At 33.7% G+C, this 20,962-nt stretch overlaps 1 protein-coding gene across 3 annotated transcripts in view; it reads right to left on the bottom strand.

The window, feature by feature from the left end:
- Positions 1–20,962, bottom strand: part of Fas2 (neural cell adhesion molecule fasciclin 2) — a 192,583-nt gene that overhangs the window by 25,235 nt on the left and 146,386 nt on the right. For all 3 annotated transcript variants that reach the window (XM_089227825.1, XM_089227827.1, XM_015514883.2), the window contains exons 2-10: positions 18,885–19,053; positions 17,556–17,713; positions 16,983–17,248; positions 15,925–16,322; positions 10,385–10,541; positions 8,625–8,991; positions 6,463–6,591; positions 5,224–5,498; positions 4,278–4,467 (exon numbers count right to left, since the gene is read on the bottom strand). In XM_089227825.1, the coding sequence (XP_089083951.1) occupies positions 4,278–4,467; positions 5,224–5,498; positions 6,463–6,591; positions 8,625–8,991; positions 10,385–10,541; positions 15,925–16,322; positions 16,983–17,248; positions 17,556–17,713; positions 18,885–19,053 (2,109 nt within the window). The remainder of the gene's footprint in view (positions 1–4,277; positions 4,468–5,223; positions 5,499–6,462; positions 6,592–8,624; positions 8,992–10,384; positions 10,542–15,924; positions 16,323–16,982; positions 17,249–17,555; positions 17,714–18,884; positions 19,054–20,962) is intronic.

Raw genomic sequence — 20,962 nt, 5'->3', positions numbered from 1 at the left:
GGAAACTATGTAACAAACTATTTTACGACTTGTTCGTTTTCACCTATCGTTCAACACGCTAATAATAACAATTATTATTATGTTGTACAGACACCGAAGGGTTGAACTTGTTAGCCACGTCAAAGCGTAATATAAATTGGGACACCGCGAATGCAGCGTATACAAATTAAACTATATTAGAGCGAATCTATTGGAACACGATTGCTTCTGGGAGGAAGGTATAACGATGAGCCAGTAACAGGACAACTGCAGTTGGCTTCGGAAGTAAGCTATTATCATTACACATCATAAGATAAAAAATAAAATAAAAGCCCGTCGGTTGTGGGCACACGTGTCGAGATTTTTTCCAAGCGAGTTCGATGAAAACCCAATTACAATTTCTTTTTGTCGTGAGATGGTGCAGGGGGGAGGTGGATGGAAATGGCGGATTAAATCGTGCCCTCCCCTTACTTTACTGCAGCTAAGTGTTTGCATTATATGTATAATATTAACGAAAGAACACGAACACGTATATTTAATAAACGTGTCGTCGTCGTACAGTCGGTCACTTTGTTTCCACGCAAAACAAAGGGAATTCTTGTTACAAGCTGCAGCGTTTCGACAAGCAGTGTTTTGAATAATTAAATTTTTCCGAATCACGGCAAGAGAATGACGCATTTATCACAACTGTATATAATAACACAGTGTTAGCTGCAGAAATAAAATGGAGAAAATTCGGAGAGAGAGGGAGAGAGGCAGAGAACGGTGCACGCGTTGTATATATACACTTAAAATATAAACAGCGTTAAAACTGGGAATTATGCGCACTTTCTCTTCACGTCGTCGTCGTTGATGCCGCACAATTCTCAATGGCGGCAACGGACGTTAAAAGCCATTTTCGTTACACAGTCGCTTTTAAATTGGAGTAAATATAAAGACGGCGGCGGACAAAAGGCCCAGCCCTGTACAGGCGGGTTGTTGCTCGGTCGTCACGCTTGTTTTTTTTTTTTATTGCAGCAGAGCTACTTTGAGAGATTTTTAACGCTCATACACGCACACCGCTTAACTACCTACTATATATAATAATAATAATAATATACAACTAAAAAAAAAGATGTAAGGCCCGCGCGAGGTGGCGAGTTGTATATTCGCGAGGTGGTTTCCGGGTATAAGCTAGAGATGAGTGGCGAGTGCGTGGTGATGGCGTCGTCGGCGGCGAGGGTTGTGGCAGAAGAAAGTTCGTGCAAACTATGTAAAACTAACACTTGAAATGTATTATATTATACCTGACTATTTATATATATATATATATATATATATATATATATATATTATTGCCGTATAGGTACTGTAAAAGTGTCAAGGGCGGTCGTGTTTCTGCAGAGAATACATCGTCTCGGGGAAAAGAGAGAAAAAAAGTCAGGTATGCATTTTGTGTGGAGACAGCACGGGTGAATAAAAAAAAAAAACGTAAAGTAAAAATAAACCAGTCCATAGGCTGTCGAGCGGGGTTAGGAAACGACGGTAATAGTACATACACTAGCTGATAATCATATACGATGAATAATATTATTATCATTGAGTATTAAATATTATATTTCCTATTTAAATATAATATGTTCAACTTATGATTTCGACGGTTGATCGGCCCGCCCGATAATCATATTCGTTTTGGAAAACAAACATTTCATCGCGACTTGTTCACAAGAAGGGGGTGGTGGGGGTATGTATATATTGTACTATTTTAATCCGTCATTTAAATCGACACGATTCCTCGGCCAGCCGACACGTCCAACAGTATCTACCTACTACATCATCGCACTATTATATATAGGTAGGTATACGGTAAAAATATCAAAAGGCTTGCGCGGTGTTAGCGACCGCCACTCATTTTGTCCGTCCAAAAAAAGTATGGCGTACCGTTTCGAAACGGGTTTTCCGTAATACTAACAGCAAAAAAAGCCCCCCCCCCTTTTTGTAAGCGGAATTTACTCGTATTATAATAATGTCTATCGAGAATTGAATAAGTACCTATTATAATACTACATCACTTTACGTTTTCGTCGCCGTTATTATTATTTTTTATTACTGTTATATCTAGAGGGTTACGCGCGTTGACAAGATTTTTAAGTCGATGGTGAAAGTCTCGCCGTGCACATTTAAACTTTGTGTTTGTTAATTTACGGGGTTGTGGCGTTTATATATTACGCACTGCACAGTCGGTAGCATAATAATATTGTGTTGGGTATTTGCTGTAATTAATTATATTAAACGGGACGTTAAATCTATATATATATGCACAAACTATACATATATTATGATGGGTATAACGTATATTATTATAATATTACATACATATAAATTATTAAAATATCATACTCGTACTAAAGCAGAAAGTCGTTGACGAGTTAATGAAAAGCACATTTTATTAATATTATGTTATAAGTAGATATAGGTACCCATATATCGTGATGATAGGTGTATCATAATAGTATGAGACGCTGACAATAAGAAAAGATAAACAATTTCTAGAAATATTAAGGCTATAAACTGTATACGAAAAAAAAGTAGATAACATTTTTTTGAATACAATTATTGTTAATATAATTATAATTCACTGAATAAAAGGTATTTTTACCATAAAAAAGTAAAAATAAAAAAACTAAATAATCATACAACCCATATTTTTCTTGTCAGCATTTCATATTAAATACCTATAATATATATTATAATATTCTTATTGAATATAATAATATAATGAACAACACACGCATATGATTAAATATTTACCGTGTTAATATCAACAATGATTGATTATGTAATATTATTATTATAAAATGAATAGGAAACACGAAAAACGTTTTTAATAACCCAACATGCATGCAGTTAAAAACATTTAAAAATAGCAGACGCATCCCGTTTGCCAAAGAGAATATTATAAATCTTTTGAAGCTCTACCAATATAAAATAATACGTAAAGAAACAGCACAAAGAATACAAAAAATATGATGGAAAAAAACAATAAGAATAATATCAAAACAATATAATGATTAAAAAAAAAAAAAAAAAAAAAAAAACATTAAATAAAAACGCCACACAAATTCCACACGTTGAATGTGATGTAATATATTTTTAATGTCGCTACGTACCACCTAGATTACAATCACCAATCACAGTATATTATAACGTTTTTATAATATTATAATGTCTCACAAAAAATGATTTATGCAAATACAATATTATAACGTCATGTCGTGCTGAAAATATTGTACTCGAATAATATGCAATTTGTAACATAGTATAGATGCGCTTTGCGGGGGGACGCCTCGAAAGACACACGAGAATCTCAATTTTATAATGAACACACTGCACCGAGGCGACGTGCACTGTATATATGCATATTATATAGCTAACAATTCACATATTTTACACTACGGGTAGGTTAACACGGACTTGTGTTTGTGTTTACGGCGAACGTGCAGGCGATTATTTTTACGCCAAATCGTTCGTTCGTTAAGGTTAACTTTGGCGTTAATTAGAAACGGTAAATAACGCTATACCGTGGTATGCTGCTAACTGATGAATACACCGCCGAAACACGGTATATAGGTAGGTAGGTATATAATATGTACGTTCTATTCGAGAGCGAACGATCTCTCATGGAGTATACGATTAAGCTGTGCGTATAACTATACATACCTATGTAAGTACTAATTGGTTGCTATGCGATAATAATATTGTGCAGTCGAAAACGTACTTATTAGTTAGGTATTTGTATTGTGACTTTATGCTTGGAAAATAAACGAAAACGTTTTAAAAGATAATGTAGAGAAAAAAAAATGTTTCGACGAATTTTACGGGTTTTCTCATCAAAGTATAAAAACGCGTAGGCAATAATAATAGTATATTATGCACTTACGTTAATCAAAAACGAAAGTTTTAACTTTTAATCAAATCGTACATATTATATAGAAACGTTTTCAATCACGAGCATATTATTATTATGTACTATATGTGTAAAGAAATTGCAGCGATGCTCCGCGGACACCCATCTCTGATCTGTAGGTACAATATATTACCTATATATTATACAGAGTGTTCGAGCTCATATAAATAATATATAAATACGAGACGATGAGAGTACAAACGTTTTAGTATTGCATGTTCATTAAAACTCCACCGCAGCGCAAACCACTAGCGTTTCGTTAGCGCATACAAGTGAAATATTATGTTTTTTTCAAAAATATTATTTTGTCATATGAAGTATTTTTATTATAATATCATTATCGGGTACTCACCGGTGGCAGTCTTGAAGACGAGTTCCGATTGTACGCTAAATCCAATTTCGTTGTGGGCTCTGACTTCCACTCTGTAAAACGTGTCGGCGTTTAGGTTGTCCATCAAAAACGAAGTCTTGTCCGGAGACCTGAGGTCCTCGCTCCGGCACGATTCTGCTCTGGTTACCCACATGGTATTTATCTTTTCGGCCTGAAACACGAAATGGCGGGAGTTAATGAAAAAAAATGATAGTTTGTTTGGGAATTATTGAAAATGTATAGTTTTACGACCGGAAAAAAAAACATTTGTAAGTCGAGCGTATGATAATATAATAATACAAAATCGGAGTAATATTAATAAATTATATCACCGAAAAAGAAAATGTGATTAAATAACAAATGGACAGAACGGAGTGGCACATCTAAAGGGCAAAATGATTGAGTTTATGTAATGCTCATCTATACTTCCAAATACTTATAACCTATACTACTTATAACTTATATAGAATCTGCTTTTTATACGAAATTTAAATGTATATGAAGTAAAGAAATTTAAAAAAAAAAAATGATAAAATATAAAAATAATAGTAACAATATGTTACTTTGGAGGGGCGATGACTTGATTTTTTTTTTGTATTATCAAACACGTTGATATATCTATTAAGCAGCTATCAGTCTACAGTATATATAAACGAGCTGGCTATCGTATCAAATTATAGCTACATTATGTCCACTTTTAATTTTAAAAAAAAAATAATAAATAATAATTCGTGGTGATTTACACATTTTCATTTCGCAATTTATAAATTTACGAATCATTATAAATATAAGATAAGTAGAATTATTGATAGATTTTTTTTTTTATTACCTAGTTTAAAATTTGAGGGAGGGTAAATATAACGGCTCTATACATTATACTTAATATGCATACCTATAAACTATGTGCTTATATTATATATTCACTTACTACGCAATACCGAACGTTGTACAGGTTTATGGGCTCCCCGTTGTCGGCCGGAATCTTCCAGTTCACTTCGTAGCTGTTGCCATAAGGCGAGTTGATGTAATCATCGGTGTACACGTCCTTGTTGACCAATATTTTTGGTTCCTCGGGAGCACTCCTTTTGGGCATGGTGCGCTGTTCCACGGGACTCCAGTCGCTGGTACCCACGTCGTTGATGGCGGCAAACCTGAATGTATAGGTCCTGTGCGCTTCCAGATTTTCCAGTATGTAGGGCGTGTCTAATTTAATGTATATGAATATGTTAATTTGTTGTACACATTTATTTAGAAGAATTTTTAAAATGCATATTATTACGTGCAATGAAAATAACTGATGACAAAATTGATTTACATAAGTATTCTGACATTAAAATATTATTATCAGTGCCAGATTTTGCACTATACCAGGTGAATCTAACAACTGTTGTAGATACGTGCATTTTTCCCTATTTCCTCCAAATTACATAAAAATAAGCACTACAATTGGTTTCTATATAAATTGCATTTTCATTTTAAAAATGAGCTTGAGAAAAAAATTGTAGGTACCAATAAAAAAAGTTATAACATTATGAATTAATACAACAACTAAAATAAACAAAAAGACCGCAGCATTAATATTTAAATAAAAATGATCATATTTTAAGAAAATTTGATTTGTTTTTCTATGAAGTATATTTAAAAAATGTATCCTTCTATTTACGATAAACACACGAATTTTGTGGCGTTCATAAGAATTTTTTACAAATTGTGTTCAACGAAAGGTGCCTGGACAATTAAAATTTAAGCATATATGAAATTGTTTTGACCCTAAGTACCAATACGAGACACAGATGATTCGTGGTAATGGTTACATATATAATACGTGGGTATATATATGTAGGTACTATCAGGTCATGACTTTTATGTTATTTTGTAAGAATTTGGCATAAAAATTAGTTGTTTTCAAGTAATCTCGACGTTGGTATAATATTATTGTTGTACACGCTGTTTCAAATTAAAAAAAATTAAAATATTATGCAATGTTATAGTCGTCAAAATGAAAACGCGAAGAATTGTTTTATTGTTGCGAAAAACCGGAATGCTCCCTCTCCATAAATCAGCTTGGGAAAAGCTGAGCTTTCCCTCCACTACAGGCAGACGATTTAACCTATTTACACTATCAATTGCCAATTGCGAGTTGCAGACAGTTGCAGTAGATACTTACCCACTGGCCAAGACTTGTTGCGACCTTCATCCCACGACTGTTTCACCTCCTTGTACTGGACGGCGTAAGCTTTGATTTTGATACCTCCCGTGTCTGTCGGGCTCACGAAACCAAATGAAATCGTCGTAGCTGAAAAGAGCACATATAGATCAGTTATCGAAACAAAATCGGTATTAACAAAAAACTGCAGGGCGAGCTTTTGGGCTAACGTTTATTGAGTATAATTAACACTTCAAGGGGACTTGAAACCTCCGTAAAATGTTTATTAAAAACCGTTATATAGACACGAGCATTGGTGGTTATTCGCGGGAGTTATACATTCCTTACAGTATAGCTGAGCAACACCAGATTTTTACGAGGACATTTTGACTGTTCAATATAGTTTTTGTTTAATGGATATCACTTGTTCAATAAAAAATAAGTTATTATTGTTTTAAATCCATTATTTTTTATGTTTTTCAAACTCGAATAACTTTTTTAACATTATGGCGGCTGCTGCAGATATCGAAAAAAAAAACAAAACTTTATTGCACGATAAAAGTTCCCCTCTTTTAAAGGTAACAATTTTTTTCACGTATTTTGGTTTTGTACAATGCTATATATCAATTCTTTGAAAATATTAATAATTATTATTATCTGTGTCATGCAACAACTATTGACAATTAATGCTCAGGATGACAGCTCGATTAAAAAATAATAACTCAAATCGAAAATTAAATGTTATTATGTATAGACATTTATTTAATCCTGTTAAAATATGATATACGAATAAGATAAGAGAACAAAATATATACCTACATAAAATTGATGTAAATAATGTCCAAAAAACTTACCATTAACTAAAATGAAGTATTTCTTAATTTTAAAATATATTTAGTGAGAAAATGCACGTTACTTTTTATGGTAAGATAAATAATTTGTGATTCTATTGCACTCTTAAATGAATCCATAACTTTTTTAATTGTTTTTTCATTAAAAGAAAATCACTGGATTCATATTATTTTGGTTTTAATAAATCACAAAACATGCATTACAGTTAAATTATGTTAATAAAAAAAAATGTATCATTTAAATCAATAATGTCTCATAAACATAACAATATCTATCAAGTTTAGACAAAAAAGTCATGACAATGAACATTATAATTTTTTTTTTTTGAATGTACATAATTTTATCAGGTCCCTTAAAAAGATGGTTATGGGATTTATATGTAAATATTCTTTCGACACGATTTTTTTACCTAAAAAAAACATGTTAACACCTGCCCCAACGCTATATTTTGTGAACTGCAGTTTAGTTTTATTATTTTTATCTTAATATTTTAAGTAAGTTAATGGTAATTTTGTAAAAATTACCATTTATGTCGTTCAACTTTTCACATTGAAACCAAAATAAATAACACGATGACGCATTCAATAATATGGGACTGACTATAACATTAATTTTTATTGCTCGAATATTTGATTTTGAATTATTACAATATTAATGTAATACCTATATAATATGATATTATCTAGTAAAGATGATGTTCCAAAAATAATAAATCGATGATGACGACACTTAGCGTAGTATAAAGTGCAATACTATAAATAAATATAGGTAGGTACATATAATATAGGGGGAAATCCATTACAAAGTTAGAGAGATATGAGCGAGTTTGGCTTTCGGCAACTAAAAAGCTGTCTGTGATGCTTAGGGGGCTAATGGGATATTTGGTGCAGCTGGCTAAGCCACTCTTCCACCGCCGATATCTATCAATGCAGACAACTATATACATCACACCATTCACACCTGATCAATAATCATAGTCGAATACAATTGATTGTACGCCGTATACCTACCTACAACTATAGTACCTACTTATATGTGATATGTCCATTAACAATTATTTTCAAATGCATACGTATAATTTTTTGATTTTCAACGACACCGCCATTATCGGAATTTACATTACATCGTATTTCCGTATGGGTTAGTAGAAAAACGTAATTCGCGTATGGCTGTCACGCAAATAAATACCTACAAGTCCGCAGAAGACCTTAAAAGTCGGTCGGGTGGAATTTACGTGGTATATATAGATACTTGTTTCTGTAAACATCGCCGATCGCAATGAGGATCGATTTTCGTGGACGGGTCGGGGACGCCCGCGCGGCTGCACTTACCGGTGATGACTTCGAACTTGGTCTGAGACACTTTGGACGGACGGTGAGCTTCCCGGAGAGTGATTTGCGCGGTGTTCTCGCCGTGAATGTTCTTCGTCAGGCACGAGTACACGCCGTAGTAGTGCTGATCCACCGGTGTCACCAACAGGTTGCTATACGGGCCCTTGCCGAACTTCTGCACGTTGATGTCGTCCTCCACGAAACGGTTGTTGAGCATCCACGTGATCGAAGCGTTCGGCAGCGACTCGGAAATGCACGACAGGTTCACTGGCATCCGGTTCCACGTCCACACCTCCTTCACCATGTTGCTGGCGTACACTGGCGGGAACTCGACGGTCAGATGTCCGTTTTTCGTCCCTTCGCCGCCCTGAGACGTTACGAAATTCACGATTATATTTATACAATAAATAACTATGGATAATTATTTACAGGTAATAATAGTAAAACGTGGTTATACAGGTGGTCGCATGCTCAATCAAATTTTAACTTTTATGTGACGACGAAGTTAATCGAATTCCTATTTTCGAAATTGTCTTCGTCTTTAAGAAAATTAGTTTCTATACCTTATATACTTAAATTTTTCATGTGCCAAGTCTCAAGTGCGGTAATACGAACTTCTTATTTTTTTTAAATGAAAATTTAATTTTGACAAATTAAATTAAATCTATTTAGGAAAAATCATTACAAGTATATATATTATTTGTATTGTTGAATATGAATCAAAATTCGAACTATACGTAACCAATCATTTAAAAATATACCTAGTCGTGTGTGTGTGACAAGTTTTTTAAAAATTTCACGGATCATTTCGATGAACTCTATAACACAATTTTCGAACTAAGGTGGCGGCTTACAATCGTTTTATTTTATAATATTATTTATAAAGCACAGTTCAATACGGTCTTAACGTCAATGAACAACAATATTCTGCAGATATCGATCAGTTCACCTCCGATTAGTGTTTGTATGTGTTTCATATCACTTGAATTAAAATAATATACGGAGTGATCCTTTTTATGTAAGATACGAATCATAATTTCAGAAAACACCAAATACAATATTATATTACTCTAAAGCAAAATTTTACCCTGAGTATCTCGATCTATAAAAATTAAATTTCAGACAAATTGTTTATTAGTTCTAAGATGAGCGGAGTAATCGACCAGGGTCGACCTCTGCTGCTTCACTCCACTTTGCTAATTATGATTTAGATTAATTTTAATAATAATAAATTTATAGTTATAAATTCTTCCTAAATTCGATTTGAATACTTTGACGTACTAAATTCTGTTTCAGAATTAGAAATTAAAAATATATATCATCATTCAAAAGAGTAAAAAGTAAAAAAAAAAACCATAAATGATAAAAAAAAACGTAATAACTATAATTTTTTTTTTACAAAAATATCGTTTTTAAACGATTTAAAATTATAAAAAAACTTTCAAAATCTAAAATAGTTTTTGAAATAATGAATATCACACATTAAACGGATCAACCGGTACACTTAGCTATATATACATTTATATTATAATATACACAAACAGCCACCGTCAATATTGGTTATGTTATTTTAGTATAATGGCTTTTGGGTCGTTGGCTTCGTTTAGCAGATAGAAATTTTAATAATTGACGTACCACAGTCGGCAAATACGGCTCATCCGCAATGGCCGAACCGTATAGGTATAGATGCTTAAACAGCTATATTTTATACCTATAATAGTAAATAACGACAGTTTAAATGTCGCATAGTATATACGTACCTTGTTCAGCGCGATGCACGTGTACAGTCCATCGTCGGATCGGTTCAGGTGTTTAATCACAAGAGTGGCCGTTGCCAAGTCCCCAACGGTGTCGTGCTCCACGCTAATGCGATAGTCTTCGATTCCCGATTTTATGACGACGTTCGTGCCCACTCTCCTGTAATTATTTAGTACACAGTTTGGGTTAGTAAAATGTTCATAATATAATAGGCGAAGCGTACTATAAACCACACCGTTATAGCAGCGTATTATATATTATTACACCGATGCAGTTTATATTGTTATTCGTTTGTAAATTATTATTATACCGTCACTACTGCTGTAGTGTGGTGTCCGTTAGAGAATATTATAATAATATAAAGAACAAATATACGCGTTATCAACGCGTGATATCGACCGATATAACTTTTTAATTTATGAAGAACATGGGTAGATGAGGTGGCAGGCATCTGCGTCTTCGTGGTGTATATTATATATTATAAAATGCATTTCATGTAGGTAATAGGTATACTATAAGTATTATTAAATTTCGATGGCGGTGGTCTTTATAACTCGGCGCGTCTCGAAATGTATAATATTGACTTCAATACAATATACGTATTATTCTATCGTACGCTTCTGCAGCAGCAGACTCAGATTAGTTAAAAATTCTGATGTGTTCGAATAAAAAAGTGAAACGATAGTAAATATATATATATATATATATATAGGTAGGTAGTATAGCTGCTGCAGCAATGACTACTTTATCTTTTGGCTTATTTCCGTGTTACAGCATTTTATATTTTTCTCCCCTCAAACTTTAAATGGTTATAGTTTATAAATCTGTTTTTTGTTGTTATTTTTTTTTTTTTAAATTGGGTTGTGACACATTCATAATGTAAAAAATGGCAACTCTATTTATAAAAAAAAAAAAATGTTTTTGTTTTAAATTTACAGCAACATCAAAATGTAAAAGTTTCTTGTTTATTGCGCGATTTACAAGCAAAGTATTACCGAGTTAATCTTGGCTACGTTATTTATTCTAAAAGTTATGATCAAATTAAATTAAATTATAACTGTATTTAAAGACATTAATATAAACACGCTGAAGCGCGTCTTGTAGTCGTAGATATCCTCGACTTTTTTTTTGCGCACAGGTTTTTTGTTAGATGAATGTTTTGATCACGATTAGATTTGGAGTACGCGTTGGTGATATAGTATGTTTGTTATGGATTTCATTTTTTTCAACCTAGTGAAAATGTCATTAAAATTGTACAACATGAAATATTATATGAAATAAATGCATCCACTGCCGCCTCTTATATTTAATTATCGATATCGAGATTTACAGTATAGTTTTATTGAAATCAATACCGACCGTTTTTTGAGTAGAAAACATGCCTATATATTTTGAGCATCTTACCGAGAAAAAATACTATAGTGGCGAGATAAATAACATGAAAACTATATTGCGATAATTTGGTATGAATTTTTTTAGGTTAATCACTCAATTTAGATGCCTACTTTATCCAATTTCGCATTTTGTCACTGCACGTTAAAATTTGATTTTAATCATTAATATTATACGAAATCGAAAATAAATAATATGTTCGACATCAATTGAACTTTATAAAAACTAAACATGTTTTCAGATTTTTAATGGATTGCAATAGTTTAATTGGTACGATGGACAAAAACATGTTTTTTTCATATGCACCTCGCATAGGTACTTCTATTTTTTTAATCTATTATGTTATACATCACAAACTATTTTTTCCATATATATAAATAATAACCACTTATATACTACGCACAACAAAAAAACTCATACATAACGCACTTAATAAGTTGCCTACATTTAACTCCTTCAAAATGGTTATCGATATCGAATTAACAAAAAGAAAAGACAATATTGTTATTTAAACTGAACTTACTTCCACGACGTATAATATAATATTGGCATAAGTAATGTTGTAATAAATTAAAAATAAAAATAATATTTTAATATTATATTATTCGTCGTGGATGCATATTATACACCGAACGGTACAGGTGCAGAAGCGTATTTACTGGATGTGGGGAGAGGGTGCTGGGAGTTTCAGAGATTATTTTTTATTGTAAAATAATCGTGTCAAAATCGTATAGAAGAAAATGTTGAGGTCTTGTCTTAAAAAATTAATTCACCGAGGGTTAACTTTTGAAATTTATGAAGCAACTAACGAATAAATAAGTAAAATAAAACACTAATTGATTTTATTTTGTAATTTTATTGAGTACATATTTACTACATAGAATTTTATAAATTTTTCGCCCTCCCAAATCAAAAAAATTAAGTTTTAAATATGCCATTGATACTGAATAAATTAATACTATTGAGATTCAATAATGTATACTATATTATTGTTTGTGGAATAAAATATATAGCATAATGTGCTCGCACATATATAAATAAATAATATAATATTGTAATCATCTTCGTAATTGTATTACATTGCAACGATCTTTAAAACACATTATAATATATAAACGCCTTTTTCCTCGAAGTGCCCAAACGTTTCATACAGTAGCGTTTCGCCGCTCATCGTAGCAACTTAATTAAAAACTTTAACGATTAATATTATTATTATTATTATTATTTTACTGATTATTCGAAACAGAGTATGCGGAGATCGCTTATTGTACCAGCATCGGAAGCGTTTCCGATGTTTTCAGACGGGAAATTACTTGTTGTGGTCGTTGAAGTTCTCGTGCACGCCGTTAAAGTTAGGTAGGTATCTACTACCCCCATCCCCCGGAAATGGCGTACTAACTAGTAATTAAAACAATGAAAACTCCCAACTAACCGTATAATATTCTAGAATTGTAATCGGATTAAACAAACACGCACCTATGCGCGACGTATAACCATATTATCATATAAAACCTAAACATATAATATAAAACGTCTCCAGGTATACAAGGTCTAACAGATAGATCTGACTTTTGTTCAAATTAATATTTTTTAATTATTTGTTTTTTTTTTTGTTCATTAAGTGACCCTAGCGCTATAAATGTATATAATACATTTATTTTGATTTATGCTATAGTATTGAAAATAATAAATTATAAAATTTAAGAAAACATTTTTTGGATAAGTTCAAAGTAGCCTTTGATGGGAAAAAGATTTATCTAAGTCAAGAAGTTTATTTTTTATATTTTTTTTTTTTAAATTCAATATTTTTTGATTAAATTAATTTAGATGAACGTTATAACTTTTTCAAAAATATGATTTTTGAGAATCTGCTGACATGAGTATATTTTTTAAATTATACTTACTTATCAAATATATTAAAAATTTTTGTCATACCTACGTTTAATTAGCATAATTTTTTATCAGGTCTTTCTGTTGCACCCTGTATAACAGGTACACGCGGTATAATAGCTTATCCCGATGATAATTTTCTCGACTGTTCCACGTTCAAACAAAACATAGGTAGTAATTATATTATTATTAAAATGCATAGTCCACGGAATCGCGATATCAAAGATAATATTTAATGCAGAGGTGGCCAACATGAATACGTCCACGAGCCACATAAATAAACACAATGATATCAAGAGCCAAAATGTTTTTTAAATACAATTTATACATTTTATCATATAAATAAGTAAATATTTTTTAATTTTTTTTTTTTTTAAGAAGACGATAGCCACAACTTGGGGCCACCACTGATATAATGTCATCGCCGAAACGGCAGTAATATCATTCTACGTTTATATGGACTTATGGTATGATAAGGCAAACGTAAGAATTGTCGTACGCTCAACAGTAGGGTACCACGTGAGTGTATGCTAAAGTACGATTTTATTTAGTTTTCGTGTTATTGACGAGTCTGTTTGTTTGACGGGACGATTTCAACGCTGTGGTAAAGGTCTACGACGCGTACGACTTAGAAAACGAAATTTCTAATGAGAACGCGACAAAAACACAAACACATTTTAGACTGATACGTATAGTTTGCTTTTACAGCGGAAAACTATTATAAGATACACGAAATAAAACATAGGTAGGTAAATAAAGTGTACCGAACAAGAGTAAAAGAAACGCACGTGCAATGTGTAGGAAAATCGAGGGAAATGGTCACGGATGGGAGGGGGGAGGGGTCGCTGTATATTTATGTCGGTTGTTTGCAGTGGACGTTCGGAATCACGTGCGTATATTATAACGTTATATTACATATTATGTTATATTATAAGCCAGACAACCGTGAAATGAAAAATCTATAGTAAAGGACGTTTTTTATTCACCAACATCGCCGGTATGTCTCGCGAATAATAAAGTCTATAGTTTTACAATACTTCACAAAATATTATCGTGCTATGAATTATGTACATATTATACATAATACATATATACGTATATAAACCTACACATTATCCATAAATGAATTTATTGTAGATGACATGATGAGGACATCAGGCCTGCGATTTTTAAAATGGTTTAATATAATATGGACATTTAAACGAAATATTATGTTCAGAAAAATATCAGAAGATAGGTCTAGTAATACCAATAATATTGTAAATTAAATTATATTTCAGGAAAATCCTATATCATTGCTGATGTCGTTTGTCACGTGATCCGAAATAACTGTATAACAGTAAATTAATTTAGTGAATGGCCTCAGGCACGTTCTTAATTTTTTTATAAAATTGTTTCTCGCTGCAGACATGCACCGATGCTCCTAATAAATTGAAATCAATTTTTCAACATATTTTTATTAAATATTATCTGTAAATATATTTGCATAATAAAAGAATTTAGATAAATTGTATAAATACTGAGATACTGCTGTGTACCTACTCGGGTGAATATATTATCATCCACTGATGGAACTACATGAAATCGATCAGTGAGAGTCAATCAATCAGTAGGTAACATCACTGTGTTAGGCAGAAGAGAGAATTTGATTAAAATAGCACTAAATAGCTAGGCAGTAAAAGTGATATCAAAAAAGTTATGAGGCTCCAATAAGGTTTTCTTTACTTAATGAAAGAAATTTGGTTTCGAAACAATAGTCATGAGTTTTTTGGTTCTTTCCAGAAACTTTATCTTTGAGACATCGTAATTACGCAACAACTTCCAACAGGACTTGAATGAGACCACTAATAAGTTACACAACAGTTTAAATTTAACAATGTACTACATATATAGTATCTTAGAAGATTTAAATTTAAATTTACGATATAATGTCGTTAAAGTTGCCTATACAAAAACCCTACAGTAAAGCTGATGTGTATCGTATTCGAACGTTCACACACCTTCTAGAGCTAATAAATCTCACATGGAAGATAATATAATATTTGGGCATCACATAACTGAGTTATGATACATCGAGTTATTATTTTATTTATTAAATTATTGTTTTTGTAAATTTTTTGTCATCATCGTGTTTAAAACAAAGTCACATCTACGATATGCATCTCAAAATATATTGTGATGGTTATATCAATCATTTTCATAACAGCCAATCGATTAAGTAACAGCCAATCGGCCTAACCTAACCTGACCAACGACTCACCTGAACATGATCGACGGCAGTGGGTTGCCGTTTGCAGTGCACTTGACTCTGGCCTCGGTGTTGATGGGCACGGACACGTTGGTTACATCAAGCACTTCGGGCTTAATGAGCACGACCACGTTGACCAACCGCTCGATCTGACCGGCTGCGTTGCTGGCCACGCACTTGAACTGACCGTTGTCGGTGCGGCTGATACGGTTCAGGCTCAACACACCCGTCAGCTTGTTCACAGAATACCTTTCAGTGCCCTCGCTCAAGTCTCGCTGATCCGGCATGTGTATCCACGTCACCTTGGGTTCCGGCTTACCGTTGGCCGCGCATCTCACGCTGGCCATCTCACCCTCGACCACTTCCAGCTGGGACACTTGGTCGGGAGCGAACGTCGGCGGGATGTGAACCTATACGCACACGATAGGAGAACAGTTATTGTATTGAACATATTATTATGGATATATCAGGAATACTATAGTTAGCCACGTGGACCTGATGTAACGCCGAGTTCATAAAAAAAAACTCGGTTCAATTATCACCCACCCACCTTCTACGCAAAAGTATATTTGTCATTGATTTGACCCACCCGCATTACCGTGCATAACTTTGGCGGTCAGCTATTATATTCACTACCAAGTATCGACGTCGCAAAAATATGATAAACTAAATTGATTATATTAACGAAAACAATTTAAAAAATATATATAATTATAGAATACAACATATTATGGAACGAAAACGTGAAATGAACACATAATTATTTTTAAGCTAGCAGATGGGATACTCGGCAAGAATGCAAAACATATAGGTACTATATTCTTAAAAACAAACTTTTTGAGCACTGCAGCTTACTGATTTGATACTTGATTTTTTACTTAAATTGTATGTCTTCAGTGTATGTATTTTTGAAGTTCTTCAAAAACTACGTGGCAAGGTTTTAACCACCATCGCGATGCATCGGTTAGTCAAATTGTCTATTGAAATCGAACTTTAGCGAACGGATTTGTGCTCGGGGCAACATAAAATTTCGACGATTTCAAATACCTAAACAATATTGCCGCACTCACCTCGACTCTGATGTCTCTGTCCAGGATGTTACCCGTGTCCAACACGATGGCACGGCACTTGTACAGGCCATCGTCTTCAGCGGTGACGTTTTGGATCAGCAGACCGTCAATGTCCTTGACGAATCCGTTACCGTCTTGAATCCTGGTGTCTTCCTTGTACCAGTCGACCAGAGGCGCGGGATTGGCCTTGACTTTGCAGCGCACTTTGTAACTAGTTCCGGCGATCGGATATTGTTCGGTGGGGGCGTCCACCCACGTGATATCGTCTTTGTAAAATACACACAGAAAAAGCAAAACAATAAAATACCAACGACAATAAAAGTAAGAATTTTATATATAACTGCGGTAAATAGATCAGTGTTTCTCAACCTGGGAGTCGCGACCCCTAAGGGTCGCGTATGGTTTCAATATTTGATTCATAAATAAATCTATATTCTATGTTGGCATATAATATATATATATATATATATATATAAGTAGAGGGATGGCTGAAAAATTGGAAACACTGATACAGACAACTCGATCGAAGGACGATAATGAGATAGATTGACGATGCTGTGGAGGACGACTTACAGAAACTGTCGATGATCACGCTGCGAACCAGATATTCGGAATTTGAGTAGGTGGCTGTGCACGTGTACGTTCCCACATCGGCTTCGGTGAGACCAGTTATCACCAGCCCCAAATTGTTGCTGGAAGTAAACGTAGTGGTCACGTGCGCTCCGGCGGTCCTGAAACGGCACATATCCGACGTCAAAATGCGTAAAATATTATATAGCGCGTTATTATTATCCGTATAAATGAATACAAGCAAACCACCGCCGATAAAATGTAAATATTATATATATATATATATATATCGACTAATATACGAGTCTGATGACGTTTTAATTGTGCGGACGGCAGACGACCGCATGTCCATTTCGCGATTTTGGGGCGGAAAATAGAGTAATAAAATCGAGTTATATTGTATTGTATCATCGGCACACACGTGTTGTTTATTGCTGTGTATACTATATTGTTATTATTATTATTATAAATCGGCTGCGGCTTCCACCCTTCGGAGTTTTTGAATCGAATATAAACATCGACTTGGAATTATATTTTTACCGGAAATCGCATAAGTACGAGTCATCATTATGCTGCAGTGAGAGATGTAAAAGTGTAGACGCCGCATCCGCATCAGAAACTTTATATATATTACACGTATATTTGCATGTGGGGCAAAAACACGGGCGCCGATCGTTTGATAGAAATTATGAAAACTATTCAGCGCAACAGAACAACTTCATAACAATATTATAACATTTGGCTATAACGCGATAGTGCAGCCGCACACATTAACAGCTTAAATGCATGGAACCTATTGTGGTGAGGTTAATCACTGCGGCGTATGCTGCGGTCAAGTGTTGTGCGGCGACGCAAGTTCCCGGATGGGTGACCACCCGGGATCATTGCGAAGAATCCACGCCACAACATAAAAACGTAGTGATCCTAAAAGCCAGTTGTAACTCACCCACAAATAACATACTAATGGCCATAGTTATATCGATGCTCAGGCCATAAAAAACAGCTTTATATGGGAAACATCTGCTCAATTTCAATGAAAAAAAACTAGGGGCCCGAAACCACATATTTTTTCACTTGGTCTTATGATCATGGATCAATTTTAACCCCTCCCCCCAAACTCCGCAACACCGACCAATTATAACAAAATATTTTGTGTTTTAAGCTTTTTACACAATACATTAATTATTTATAAAATAAAGCATATGGATGCGGTACGGAATTCAAAACTGGATGTGCTAAGGAAGGTATTCTCTCCCTCCCCCTAAATTGCGTCTAAGGTTATATGCGATATGCAAACATATATAAACGCGTTGAAATCAACATTATACTTACGAGGTCTGATCGATCGTCCTGTTCTGCGGATCTAGCCATTTGAGATTCGTGATGAATTCTGGTTGATCGACGTCAGGCTGGCAATTCAATATCAAAGACGAGCCAATCGGCTTAACCTGTTTCGGCTGTGTTGGTCGGATGATCAGCGATGGTTCTTTGGCCGTGGCGTCTGCAAAAAAAGAAAAAAAACGTTTAAATATATCACAGAATGGATGGTGAATCGCAAATGCAGCGGGAATTCATTAATTATTACTGAGCACGTCATCGCAAAGAGGAGGGATAAAAGAGTTCTGTGCCGGGAGGATCATCGATTCTTTTACTGCAGTTTTCTTGCAAGTTGACCTTTTTTCAGTCGCTAATGGATTTCGTTTTCTCTTCTTCAACATTATTATAGCAGTAGAGAGAGAGTAGCAGTAGTATATACAGCGATATTTCGATTTCAATTCAATAGGTACACCACTACCGACGCTGTACAAACACATCCACCCATACATCACACACGTATACATATAGCACAATATAATATATTACTATATTCCAATTGCACCCCCTCGCAACACGGTTATGACTTTGATATTAAAATTTTGTTTTTTCACAAAGCCGACATACACGCGTGTATGTGAACAGAAAACCTATTGTACACTTTTTTTTTTACTGCCTGCAAACATGTACCTACCATACAAATACGTATGGCACGTGTGTGTCGGTGGAGTACATATAACTCGAAAAAATCCGACGAACGGAAAGAAAATAAAAACAGAATCGAATTCGGGTCGAGAAAAATACATCCCATAATATTATTATAACTGTTGCATTACATATATATATATATATATATATATATATATAGCTAATCCATTATAATATATACCTAATATAAATGTATAATTTATTTAAACATCACAGAGTATACATATTCGTTTTAAGTTTAGAACTACAATAACAACAAAAACTACACGTATTGTTGATGCATCGTTATTATTTTATATTATTGTGATATCCGCGGAAAAATAATAATGTGTCGAGCGGAAAACCAAAATCTGGTTGTTATTTCACCGCGAAACTACTGTTGTATATATATACATATACGTGTGTATTAATAACATACGCGCGTGCTTTGTGGCAGATGCTAAAACGCGTACAGGCGAATTAAAATTCTGATCCAGACAACCCTCACCCCAACAATAAGCGATCCCTGAATTGAATAATAATAATATATAACAATAACTAAAAGTAAAAAAAAAAATCGTTTAACAAATGAGATTGAAACGGTTTTTTCTTTGTGTGATGAAAGTATAAATCTGCCGAAGCCATACAAATATATAATAATCTCCATTAATATATTTACGTGCGTGTTTGACTCTTTTCTGCTATCGACGGGATAAACTATGTACCTATTATTTATACGACGACAATAATAATAATAATAATATATGGACCTTATTACAGTGATTTTTATTTCGTACCTACCCTGTTGCATTTTTCACCTGATTAGTTTCATTTTTTTTTACACTCGCGAGTTATGATTAGGTATAACCAACAGGTTGCCGCGGGCTATGTTATTTGTTAATATTTGATAAAAGAAATCGTAGTATTATATGGTATTATATAAATGCCAAATTATCCTTGCGCGTTTTATTTTATGACTTAGAATCGAATGCAAATAACTTCATATGCATGGGCAGTAAACCGTATAATATTTACAATTATCTACCTTAAATGAATTTGTATTTCCCGTAATTGAAAAAACTGTATATATATATATATATATATATGTAATACGATGATTCCAATACAAAAATCATATTTTTTCAAACGGTTGTAAGTTTTTCAGTAATTATATTTGAAAAAAAAAAACACAGACGTGTCACGCGCACATTATCTTCGTCGTAACGCGAACGTTTTCCCTCTAAAACCACCGTAATATAAAACTCGTATCAATGTCCTCTGTGTCCTCTGATTTTTATCCTATAATTTCGCGGTGGTGGGTGATGGATTTGGAACTCGTGCAGTCACCACAGCCACCGATAGTGATTCTGTACAGGCGGCTGTGGTGTCGGGATCGATTTGGCTAGGCG

The sequence above is a fragment of the Diuraphis noxia genome, unplaced genomic scaffold (assembly GCF_037042655.1).
Source record: "Diuraphis noxia isolate RWA-SAM2 unplaced genomic scaffold, SU_Dnox_SAM2 contig0004, whole genome shotgun sequence".
Taxonomy (NCBI): domain Eukaryota; kingdom Metazoa; phylum Arthropoda; class Insecta; order Hemiptera; family Aphididae; genus Diuraphis; species Diuraphis noxia.
This window is presented reverse-complemented; position numbering and strand designations above follow the sequence as displayed.